This window comes from Trichechus manatus, unplaced genomic scaffold (genome assembly GCF_000243295.1).
Source record: "Trichechus manatus latirostris isolate Lorelei unplaced genomic scaffold, TriManLat1.0 scaffold00087, whole genome shotgun sequence".
In the NCBI taxonomy this organism is placed as follows: Eukaryota; Metazoa; Chordata; class Mammalia; order Sirenia; family Trichechidae; genus Trichechus; species Trichechus manatus.
In genome coordinates, this window is record NW_004444023.1 from 10,590,395 (window position 1) to 10,602,124 (window position 11,730).

Genomic DNA, 11,730 nt, shown 5'->3' on the forward strand with positions numbered 1-11,730 from the left:
AAGGGGTGAGACCAGTGGAGTATCTTAGATGGCTGCTCACAGGCTTAAAAGACCCTAGACGCTACTCACCAAGGTAGAATGTAGAACATTGTCTTTATAAACTGGCAACACATTAATTTTTAACTTTGGGAATCAACCTAGGTATAAATCACAGAATGGCCACAGAACTGAGAATAAATGTAATTACTCTTGATGATGTTAAAGATGACAGGTGGTAGGAAATGGAAAGTGGGGCGGAGAATGAGAGGGACGAGTAGGGTTCCAAAATCCTTATTCTTCCAAGTAGGAAGTCAAGAGACACCATCTAAGGGGATAAGAAACAAAGATCCTACAGATATTAGTTAAGTTACAAAGGGAAGCCCATCAGGAGCTAAAAATGCTAATATTAGGAAGATTTGGAGAGAGAAGAAGAAATTAAGAAGGTATGAAGTGACTTATTATTTTTCAAAGCTTTGATTAAATAATTCTAGATTCTAGAGATATGGAGGTAATTGTTGTTAGTTGCCGTCAAGCTGGCTCCAACTCAAGGCAACGTTATGTATAGCAGAACGAAATGTTGCCCAATTCTGCACCATCTTCATGATCATTGATGTGTGTAAGTCTGTCGTTGCAGTTATTATCTAGGTAACTGCCAGAAGTTTAAAATGGTTGTGTCTCTAGGGAGAAGGACAGGGTGTTGCAAGGGAGGGTCAGGGGCCTGGCATTTTCATTATCAACTCTTGGAAATTTTTCTTTAAACTAGTTAACGTATTTGGTCAATATAAAGTTAGGATACTGGTGAGAAAGCAAATAAAGTGATGGTCCATGAGGTGCATGTTGAGTAGGGGAAGTAGTGAGACCAGGAGAGAGTTCAAGGACAGTTTTTGTAACAATGAGTTTGAAGGCACAGAAATCTCCGTGAGGTCAAAGGGCAATGGATGGGGAATGAAAGGGATAGAGGAGAGGGTATTGAAGCCATAGACAGAAGCAGCTAGCATAACTAGTCAATGCTCTGCAAACACTCCACATACCTGAGAATGACGTCCTCGAACTTGGGTATCCCGTGGTTCTTCTTCCTGAGGAGAAGGACTTTGAGTTGGAAGACCTGGGAGTGAGAATGTCTCTCGGGGCCCTTGTTCTTCCCCACCATTTGGACGTTTTCTCTGCCACCCTTCCTTCTCCCCCTGCCCATTCCCAACCCCCTCCCAACAAACTCATTGGTCCCACCAGAGTCTGACCTCTGCCACAGGAAGTAAACCAGCAAGGCTGCCATGTTGACAAAGAGAAGTACACCAAGAGTGACCCCAGCAAAACGGCCAGGGTCGCATTGAGCCTCAAATCCTAGCCATTAACCTCCCAGTTTCCTCTCATTCTGCAAAACTTGAAGCACTTACTGATGAAAATCAAAGACTACCATCTTCAGTAAGGATTACACCTCAACATAAAGAAAACAAAAATCCTCACAACTGGACCAGCTTGCTGGCTGCCACAGGTAAGGGGATCATTTGGATGCTGAGGCAGGAGTCCACATCTTGGCTGATATGGAGTCCCAAAGACCCCAACACCTCCTTGAGACAGAGGACCCAACCCATTAGTTGGGTTGCTAGTGGGAGACTCTTTGAAAACCAGCCTAGAGACATCTAGAGAGCCCTGGGGTCTGGATGGACACTCCATATCCCTGATCTTTGGTGAAGGTGAGCACTCACCTTTTTGACGTATGGGTTGCTAGTGGGAGACGCTCAAAATTATCAAAGATCTGTCACCACAGAAGGTCTGTGTTATGGATTGAATTGTGTCCCCAAAAAATATGTTATAAATTCTAACCCCTATAACTGCTGATGTGATCCCATTTGGAATAGGGTTTTCTTTGTTATGTTCATGAGGTCGTATTAGTGTAAGATGTGTCTTAGCCCAATCACTTTTGAGACATAAAAAAGCAGATTAGGCACAGAAAAAAGCAGACACAAGGGGAAGATCACACTATCCAAAAACGCAGTAGGCAGACCAGTCTACAAGCCCAGGAACTCCAACGAATTGCCAGCTAAAGAAGCCGAGACAAGGATTTTCTCCCAGAGTGGACAGAGAAAGAGCCTTCCCCTAGAGCCAGCGCTCTGAATTCCAATTGCTAGCCTCCTAAACTGTAAGGAAATAAATTTCTGTTTGTTAAAGCCACTCACTTGTGGTATTTCTGTTATAACAGCACTAAGAAACTAAGACACCCTGGCTACTAAAACTGGTGCTCAGGCAGACCCAGTGAAGCGTCCCCCCAATCTTGGGTCCTATGGGGCTTGCTCACCTGCACTGTCGATGTAGCAGGTCACGGATGCAGGTGGTGCCCTCATTCCATCCCAGACAGCCTTGATGGTGGCTATGTAGGACTGAGCCTGCTGGAGACCCAACACGGACATGCCCCTCCCACATGAGGACCTGTTCTGGAGGCCCTGCTGTCCACCCACCTCCAGCTCGAAGGCCTTGTAGCCTCTAGTGGGGGAGGACAAGGTCAGGATGATCCCACGGCCCCCTGAGGTGCTGACACAGGAGGTGATGTTGACTGAGTCTGGGGCTGGGTGAAGGAAGTAAAAGGAGTCACTCAACAGCCATCGTCCCACCACCTGTCTTGCCAGTTCTCCGAGAACCAGCCCATCCTTCCACACCAAAACCAAATCCTTTCAGCTCTTCTCATCTTCAACCCTTTATAGCCATTACACAATGTGCCATCAAAAACTACAATGGCAAGCCTCAGGGCACGCTGTGTGGCTGTAATTCACATGGGCATTACTCCGTGGCCTGATGGGATTTGTAGTCCATTTGGCTCTCACTGAACTCAAACGGTTAAGCATCGGGTAACCAAAATGTTGGAGGTTCAGGTTTACCCAGAGGCACCTCAGGAGAAAGGCCTGATGATCTATTTCTGAAAAATCAGCCATTGAAAACCCTATGGAATTCAGTTCTACTCTGACATGCATGACAGTGCCATGAGTTGGAACTGACTTTTAGGTAACTGGTCTACTAGTTTTATGCAGTACCTGAGCCCCAGGGCCTCTCCTAGTTGCTAGGGAGAGATGTCCATAGCAATGGAGGCAGGAAAATCTAAGGAGATTCTTTAAGCCTGAGGGAGCTTGGAGAAGCCCATTTGAGCCTCAAGGGAGGCCTGGGCAGGCCACACACTAGGGGAATGGAAGGCTCTGTCACTGCAGACTCCATTCCTCTCAGCCCACACAGTGAAAGTGTATGAGGTCCCTGACTCCAGGCCCTCTATCACAACCACCTTTGTGGCCATATTTCTGGTCCCTCTGGAAATGCTGGCACTGGCCCAATGGACCCAGTAGGTGTAGGTCTGAGGGTCTGGGCCCATGGGGGACATCCATCTCAGTGTGACAGAGTGGTCTCCATCCTCAGACCTATGACCTGGCTGGGGACTGGTAGGAAGGGCAGGGAGTCAGGGTCCCCACATCCCACAGACCCTAGGCCTCCAGAGCCCCACGTCATAGCCCTGAAAAGAACAGCAAAGAAAGAACTGTTATCTGGTGACATTTTCTTGTGGCCCTGACCATGAGCATAAAACATACAAGCATTGAGTGAGTGCTGACAAGATGGGAGGCACAATGCTATGAGCTGTTTCCCAACACTTCTCATTAAATCTTCACAACAGCCCTTTGAGGTGGGTACTATTATTGTTCCCATTTGGCAAATGGGAATACGGAGGCACTTCTTATAGGTCCAGTTACTGAGCAGCAGAGGAGGAATGAGAACACAGGCAGACTGTGTCCATGTACCCCAAGAACATTCTCTCCTGCATGACTGCCAAGACAAGGCTAAGATGTATTAGTTTCCTAGTTGCTGTGGTAACAAATTACCACAACCTTGGTAACACATGGGGTCACCATGAGTTGTAACTGACTTGATGGCAATGGGTTTGGTTTTGGTTTGGTGGCTTAAAACAACACAAATTTATTCTCTTACAGTTCTGAAAATAAGTCTTCTGGGGTTAAAATCAAAGTGTCGGCAGGGCTGTGTTCCTTATGGAGGCTCTAGGGAAGAATCTGTTTTCTTGCCTTTTTCAGATTCTACAGGCCATCTGCATTCCTTAGCTTATGGCTGCCTCCTCCATCTTCGAAGCCAGGAAAGTAGCTTCTTCAAATCTCTGACTCTAATCCTCTTATAAGGGTGTAAACCACTGTCTCTCTCTTATAAGGATCCTTGTGATTACATTGGGCCTACCCAGATAATCCAGAATAACCTTCCCATTTTAAAATCGGCTGATTAGTAACCTTAATTCCATCTGCACATTTAATCCCCCTTGGCTATGTAATGTTGTTAGTTGCTGTTGAGTCGATTCCAACCTCTGGTGACCTCATGTGTGCGGAGTAGAACTGCTCCATAGGGTTTTCAAGGCTGCGACCTTTTGGAAGCAGATCACCAGGCTTGTCTTCTGAGGTGCCTCTGGGTAGATTTAAACCGCCAACATTTTGGCTAGTGGTTGAGTTCCTAGGGATGGATTACCCAATAAGAAAGGTATGTACGGTCTTAATTGTGCTTACTTACTAATCTGTAGTGCATAATTTCACCTGGTTTTCAGCCATGGCTGCCCCAGTGCACTGGACCCAATAAAGGTTGTGTTATGGATTGAACTGTGTCCCCCAAAAGTGTGTGTCAACTTGGCCAGGCCATGATTCTCAGGATTGTGTAGTCCTCCATTTTGTGATCTGATAGGATTATTCTATGTATTGTAAATCCTAACCTCTATGATATTAATAAGGCAGGATTAGAGGCAGTTATGTTAATGAGGCAAGACACAATCTACAGGATTAGGTTGTATTTTGAGTCAATCTCTTTTGAGATATAAAAGAGAAAGGAGCAGAGAGACGGGGACTTCATTACCACCAAGAAAGAAGTACCAAGAGTAGAGCATGTCCTTTGGACCCGGGGTCCCTGCACTGAGAAGCTCCTAGACAAGGGGAAGATTGATGACAAGGACCTTTCCCCAGAGCCAACAGAGGGAGAAAGCCTTCCCCTGGAGCTGGCACCCTGAATTCGGACTTCTACCCTCCCAAACTGTAAGAGAATAAATTTCTGTTTGTTAAAGCCATCCACTTGTGGCATTTCTAACAGCACTAGATAACTAAGACAAGTAGATTTGGGGTTTGGGGCCCTCAGAGGCTGCCCAGCTTAGGATGACAGAGCTGGTGGCCTGAACCTCCACACTCAGGTTTCTGACTGGGCTGGGGCTGTGAAATGGAGAGAAGGGTCTAGTGTGAGCAGGGCAGGGAATCCCATTGTGCCTCCTGCCTGGCCCTTTCTCACTCTTCCCTGTGGGGTCACTCACCAGTTGTTATGGTGTCCACCTGGGTCCACACAGCCTGGGAAGAGTCCAGGTGAGGAGTCAGACTCAGAAAGGGGTCTGGGAGGCAGGACCGGGGTGGAGGGTTACTGAATCCCCCTCCCTGCTCATTCCAAGGAGCAAATCCTGGCCTGAGAAGGAAGGGGGACCCTGGAGATTTGCCCCTCTCCGCAGGCCTGTGTCCTGCCACAGGTTGCCCCAGGGTCAGCTCCTCCCAGCAGTGCAAGGAGGGTGAGAGGGCTGCACAGGCACCCAGGGGTGTTCTGCTTTTGAGAAACACGGATGACAAGAAATCAGACAAGGGCTGTGGGAAGACTGATTCGGAGAGGAGAGATGGCAGGATGGGTGCAGGCACGACTGGGCCTGGGTGTGAGGGCTGTGTGGGTTCACTTGAAGAACCAGCCCTCCAGGCCCCCAGGCCCTCTTCCCTCAAACCCAGGAGTTCTGGCCCCCAGCCCATTTCCTCAGATCCAGGAGTTGGAGCCCCAGACACCTCCTCCCTCAGACTTACAAGTCTGTGTTCCCAGCTTCCTGTTCTTCCAAAACTCAGATTTCCAGTCCCCAGCCCCTCTTCCCTCCAACCCCTTCCCCAGGCCCTGGAGCCCAGTCTGGTGGGGAGCACTCACCAACAAAAGCAGGCATCCCCAGGCCCCTTGACTGACCGTGGCCCCACTCATGTCTCTAGCCCCAGTCCTTCCTCCTGCTGAAAGTTACTCTGCGGAGTTTTCCCTTTCCCAGCCCTTTTGTGTGGACTAAGATGAGGGAGGGAAGGAGAAGAGGAGGAAGGGGAGGTTTCATGCATGAGAACCTACCCTTTCAGATCCTCCCCTCCTGCTGTTACCCTTCCCCAGAAAGCTCTTACACTAGGATCTCCTCCTAGTTTCAACTGTAGAGTTCTCTCCTAACCTTCATTCTCCGTCTTCCTTTACTCAGACTCCCCACTTTTCCTCCTATCTCTGCACCATCACACCTGCAGGAGTTCTCTATGCTCGTCTCCTCTCTGCTGTAAGTGTCCCCAAATGCATATCATGGAATGTAGAGGTGTCGTTTCTGCTGTTAAGAGTTCCCAAATATACATCACAGAATGTAGAGGTTTCCTCATTGCTCTAAGACTCCATAAGTGCACATTATGGAGTGAGAACTCTCCTCTCTGCTGCTGTAAGAGTCCCCAAATGCACATTATGGAACATAGAGGTCTCCCCTCTGAGTCCCTGAGTGCACATCATAGAATGTAGAAGCCCCCTGTCCGTCATAAGAGTCCGTAAGTGCACACCATGGAATGTGGAAGTCTCTTCCTTGTTATGAGTCCTTAAGTGTACATCATGGAATGAGGAAGTCTCCTGTCTGCTGTAAGAGTCCTCAAATGCACATCGTGGACTGTAGAAGCCAAGTGCCATGGGGCATTGGAGCGCAGTTGTGATCCCTTACGTCTACAGATGCAGAACCTGAGGCCCAGAGAGGGGAAGCAGCTTGACGGGGGCAGACAGCCAAGGTAGAGCCCACACATCCTTACTGCTCTGTTCCCACCCCTTTGCCACCCACCCCTTCCTTCAAGGCCCCTTCATGTTTGAATCTCCTCCCCTTCCTAGCCTTCTCCTCCCCTGATGTGATATGTGACCAGTCTCCTGTGGTCCTCAGCTCTTTAAATTCTCCCCTGTAAAACGGGGATCATGAACCCTGCACATCACAGGGCCGTGGGGAGAATTCTGTAACGTGTTCCACAAGCCCTGGACACCAGGCCCGGGTCATAGTCAGCATTTAATAAACGTTTGCTGCCATTAATTGTGACCATCTTTCCCCACAAGTCCCTCCCAAAATAATGACACATTGCCATTTCAATGCCCACTTTACTTAGGCAGTGAAAAAATAGATTAGGGCCGGGGAGGAGGTAGAGGGATGGGGAGGCACACTGGGTCTGGGTGAGGGGCCTGGAACCCAAACTTGGAACCAAGGGGAGATTTCTGGAACTCTGTGATGGAACGGGAAACCCGCAAACGGTACCCAACGTGCTGAGCCTGCTGTGCTCACTGGAAGGAGTCCGGAAGTGCACTCCATGAGGCTCCTCTTGGGATGGGAGTTCCGGGAGGCCTGAACACCTCCCTGGCAGCAGGGGAGGTGAACGGACAGTGCCAGGTCAGTTTGTTTTGTGCCTCAGGCCGCTGACGGCCGACAGAGCAATGAGGGCCTGGGCGGCGTAGTAGGTGGTCATGACCACGAGGCGGGCATGGGGCAGTGGCTGGGCAAAGGCGTCCCAGGCCAGCACGGAGTCCGAGATTGTGAAGAGCAGGGCTCCCAGGCCGGCACTGCCACCCCGGACCAGGCCGCGCCACAGCACTGTGGCCAGCAGGAGGGCATAGGCCACCAAGGGCAGGGCCATGTCCGGGGGCAGGCGTGGCAGCAGGAGGCCATAGTATGGGCCACAAGCCAGGGCAACGGGCAGCAGGGTGGCCGGCTGCAGCGGGGAAAAGCTGAAGGCAGCGAGGTAGAGGAGGTGGGCTGTGGCAAAGGCAGCCATGCCTGTGAGGAGGGGTGGGCACCCAGTGAGGGTGGCAGCCCAGAAGTCCTCTTGATTCCACCCACTGTTCCTCTTCCCCTGGGCCACCACCACCACGTGGAGCTGAAGGGAGGGCCCTGCTCCCGCCCTATCCCTGCCACCATCATCTTGTGCTGGGATTACAGTGTTGCCCAGCTGCCCTCACCTCCCAGTCAGTTTTCAACACAGCAGTCAGAAAAACCAAGATAAAAACTGTTGCCGTCAGTTCTGACTCATGGCAACCCCACGTGTGTCAGAGTAGAACTGCTCCATGGGGTTTTCTTGGTTATAATCTTTACAGAAACAGATCATCAGAACTTTTTTCTGTGGAGCTCCTGGGTGGGTTTGAACCCCAATGGTTCTTGGCACCACCCAGGAACCTACAACAGTCAGGGCAATCTTAAAATGCACACCAAATCGTGTCCTTCCTCTGCTCAAAACCCTCCACCCACACCCATGGCACCCTGAGAGCGCACTCAACTGTCTTTACTGACCGTGGCCTACAAGGCCCACACCCTCTGCCCCAGCCACCTCTTTAGACAGACTCATCAGGACTGCGCCTACCTCAGGGCCTTTGCACATGCTGTTCTCTCTGCCTGGAAGGCCCTACCCCCAGATATGCCCACGGTTGGCTCCCTCCGCTCCTTCAGGACTTTGCCCAAATGCTACCTTCTCGTGGAGGTCACTCCTGACCACTATATCTAACACTGCAGACCAACCCCATCCTTGGGTCAATCTTCATTCTCCATGCTCCTTCTTGTTGTTGTATGCCATTGAATTGTTTCTGACTCATAGCAACCCATGTGACAGAGAACTGCCCCGTAGGGTTTCCTAGGCTGTAATCTTTATGGGAACAGATCACCAGGTCTTTCTCCAATGGAGCTGCTAGGTGGGTTCGAATCACCAACCTTTCAGGTAGCAGCTGAGTGCTTAACTGTTGTGCCACCAGGGCTCCTTCCATCCCACTTACCACCCCCTAACGTCATACCCTCTGGCCTCCACACTGGAACACAAGCCCCATGAGGGCAGGGAGTTTTGTCTCTCCTGGCCATTGCTGCGTTTGAACCCCACTCATCACCCAGCTAGTGGTAGGTGCTCTACCAAGAAGTCTCCCCTGAACCCCAGTGCTTCTCAACTCCATACAGCGTCTTAAATTAGTTGCAAGAAGTGTCACGATGCAGCCCACTCACCATACAGGAAGGCGTCAGGCCAGATGAGGCAGATGTCCCCCACAGCTGAGCACAGCAGGGCTCCCTGAAGGAGAGCAGTGTAGCCGCTGCTGGGGGACACAGCCCACAGGCTCACAGCCAGGCTGAGCACAGGCAGGCATTTGACCAGGGCGCCAAGCGGGGATGGCGGGTCCTTGGGGATCCAGAGGAGAAAGTAGACAGTGCAGGTGAGGAAGAAGGGACTGAGCCACCTGGCGATGTGAGTGGTCTTGGGGGTAACAGAGGGAGGGCCGCTGAGCTCCAGAATCACGCTCCAGACCACCCTTGCCTCTCAGGGGGTCTCAGTCCACCCAACGCTGCCAGGACCTACCACTCCAGATCCCCTAGGCCCTGGACTCATCTGGGGCAAGATCCAGGTGTGGGGGCTCCCGCCCACCCGCTGCCATCACCAGGCCTCCTACCTGTCCAGGACTAGGGCCCTGGCCCTTCAGGAGGGCAGGACACCAGCCAATTCCTCAATCAAGGGCCCCTCAGCCTCCAGCCTGTCTATAAGACCCCATCCCCTGTTCCCCCACTCCCCCCAAGGACTCTCACGTGGGCTGCAAGGCCAGGCTCTTGGGGTGTCCCCCTTCCCCTGGTGTCCATGCTGGTCTCTAACACCCCCCGTCACCTCTGCCTGGGCGCTGGTGGCTTTGGGGGGTGAAGGGGAGGGCACATGGTTACACGTTAACCCGGAGGAGCGTCCTGTGGACTCTGGGGCTGATAAGAAGGCCGAGGGAGATGCCACCCCCAGTCCTGACACAGCCCTGCCTGGCACTGGCTGATAAGGTGCCCAGTAGGACCCAGTGATCCCTCCCCCTCCTGCACCCGCACTCCACCTCTGCCTGGTCACCTCCTCCTCCTCTCTGCTGGGGGGCAGTGGGGTATAAACCCCACTGTCTCGTTCCCAGTCAATATGAAGACAGGGGGCAGTGTTCCCAGGTCCTTCCACTGGGGTACAGTGGGGTGCAATCATAGTGCTCAGCACACAGGCAGTCACACTGCCAGCAAGGACGGTGCCTGGCAGAGCTGACCCCTCTCCACTCACTGCCCCGGGGAGCAAGTGCAGGCCCCCCAGTGAGGCCCACCGTCCTCAGAACCCCGTCCATCATCCCCAATGCCCTCTCAGCCCACAGCCCCAGACAGCCCCCTACAAGTATTCAAGGAAGGAATGGACAAACAGGGAGAACAGATAAGAGTGACAGAGCTAGTTGCAGCCGTTCTTGTGGGCCTCGGGGGGCCTTCTCCTCAAGGATCGTGAGGACACTGGTTACCAGGGCCGGCCTGCACATGGGTACGACCAAGACTGAGGTTTCCACACTGACCCTGCAGCAACCCTTGTCTTCTCTAGTCTCAGGCTTTCAAAGAACACCAACAGCGGCCCCCATTTGCACCTGGCGGTGCCTCAACACGCAGCACAGGTGGTGAACGGGGCAAGCTCGCAACCTAAGTCAGGCAGGTGGCCCCACGTTACTGGAGGGGAACACGGGCTTGGAGCAGTCACCAGCTGTGCAGTCGTGGGGCTGGGACGTCCCAGCCATCAACAAGCCCCACAATGCAGCAGGGCGTACTGGGGCCTGGAAGGAAACTGAGGCCACCACTCCTGTGCCACATGGGGCTTTATTCCTTGCCTGTGGGGGACGTGCGTCCCTCAGCTGTGTGGCTCCAAGCCTGCATCGTGTGACAGGGACATGTAGGACTGGCAGTCACCCAAGACCAGGTGCCAGGACTCAGCCTGAGCTTGAGGAGGGTGCTGGGGTCACTTCCTTCCCAGGGAAAGCCTTTCCTGCTCTGGGCAGTTGTCCCCCCCACCCCCAGTGGAGGACTGGGGACATAATTCCTAATGAGGTCCACTGCCCAGACACCCAGGGCTGCGTGGTGGAGAGGGAGCAGGGATCTTGTGGCCCCAGGGGGAACCACTGTGAGCAGCTCGCTCAGTCCTGCCCCACGCCCCTCACTTAGCCTGCAGCACCAGCAGTTGTCAATGGTTTCCTTTATTGTATTTGCAATATGAAATAAAGCTCGCACAGACACACACCACTCACGCAGCTCGCTTGGGGACAGGACGCTGGGACAAGGTCACTTGGCAGCTGGGGCTGGAGCCCCAGACACTTGGGATGGGGGGGGCCCCCAGCCAGACCCCCACCCGGGGCAGGGAGAGGCCAGAGAGGGAGGGAGTTGGGTGTCGCCAGGGTACCTGTGGCCCCAAGGGAATGTTACAGAGCCCCTCCACGTATGAGACCCCACCCCCGTCCCCAGCAGAGCCCTTGGGTTTCCAGACCAGGTGACAGTGCAGGGCTGGGAGAGGGCTCAGCAAAGGCACGGCCTGCCCCAGCCCCCAAATTCCCCCACCCTCTCAGCTTCCCCTCAGGAGGCCCTGAGCTCAGAGACCAGGTGTGTGTGTGTGTGGGGGGGGGTGGCGTCTGTTTGGGGGAGGTGCTAGGCCCTCGCTTCACAGAAGGGACAGGGACGCTGTCTGCATGTGGTGAGGCCACCCCCCACTGGCCTTGCCGGGACAGGACAGTAGTATGGGGTAAGGTTGTGCTTCGGAGCCTGATGTCCCCCAGGTGCCTGCCCCACCCAGGTGCCCTTCCTCTCCTCCACAATATATATATATAATATATAATATAGGTCTCTCTCTCCTCGCTCTCTAGACAACTCTCTATATT

At 52.8% G+C, this 11,730-nt stretch overlaps 2 protein-coding genes across 2 annotated transcripts in view; both read right to left on the reverse strand.

Moving 5' to 3' along the window:
• The window catches only part of PTPRH (protein tyrosine phosphatase receptor type H), a 65,910-nt gene extending 59,083 nt beyond the window's left edge, over positions 1-6,827 (reverse strand). Inside the window, exons 1-5 of the mRNA XM_004381899.2 lie at positions 6,749-6,827; positions 5,306-5,339; positions 5,149-5,207; positions 3,148-3,324; positions 2,276-2,542 (exon numbers count right to left, since the gene is read on the reverse strand). Of these exons, the coding sequence (XP_004381956.2) occupies positions 2,276-2,542; positions 3,148-3,324; positions 5,149-5,207; positions 5,306-5,339; positions 6,749-6,827 (616 nt within the window). The remainder of the gene's footprint in view (positions 1-2,275; positions 2,543-3,147; positions 3,325-5,148; positions 5,208-5,305; positions 5,340-6,748) is intronic.
• An 87-nt stretch (positions 6,828-6,914) lies between these two features.
• Positions 6,915-9,667, reverse strand: TMEM86B (transmembrane protein 86B). The gene is made up of 3 exons (XM_023736177.1): positions 9,617-9,667; positions 9,044-9,290; positions 6,915-7,837 (listed from the first exon to the last, which is right to left on the reverse strand). Exons 1-3 carry the CDS (start codon positions 9,665-9,667, stop codon positions 7,455-7,457), a joined length of 681 nt encoding a protein of 226 aa, XP_023591945.1. The 3' UTR covers positions 6,915-7,454.
• Positions 9,668-11,730: the final 2,063 nt, after the last annotated feature.

Coding starts and splice junctions, on each gene's coding strand:
- TMEM86B (XM_023736177.1), bottom strand. CDS start 9,667: ATGGACACCAGGGGAAGGGGGACACCCCAAGAGCCTGGCCTTGCAGCC. Junction 9,291..9,616: donor AGCCTGGCCTTGCAGCCCAC/GTGAGAGTCCTT, acceptor GTTACCCCCAAG/ACCACTCACATCGCCAGGTG. Junction 7,838..9,043: donor GCCTGACGCCTTCCTGTATG/GTGAGTGGGCTG, acceptor CCCTCCTCACAG/GCATGGCTGCCTTTGCCACA.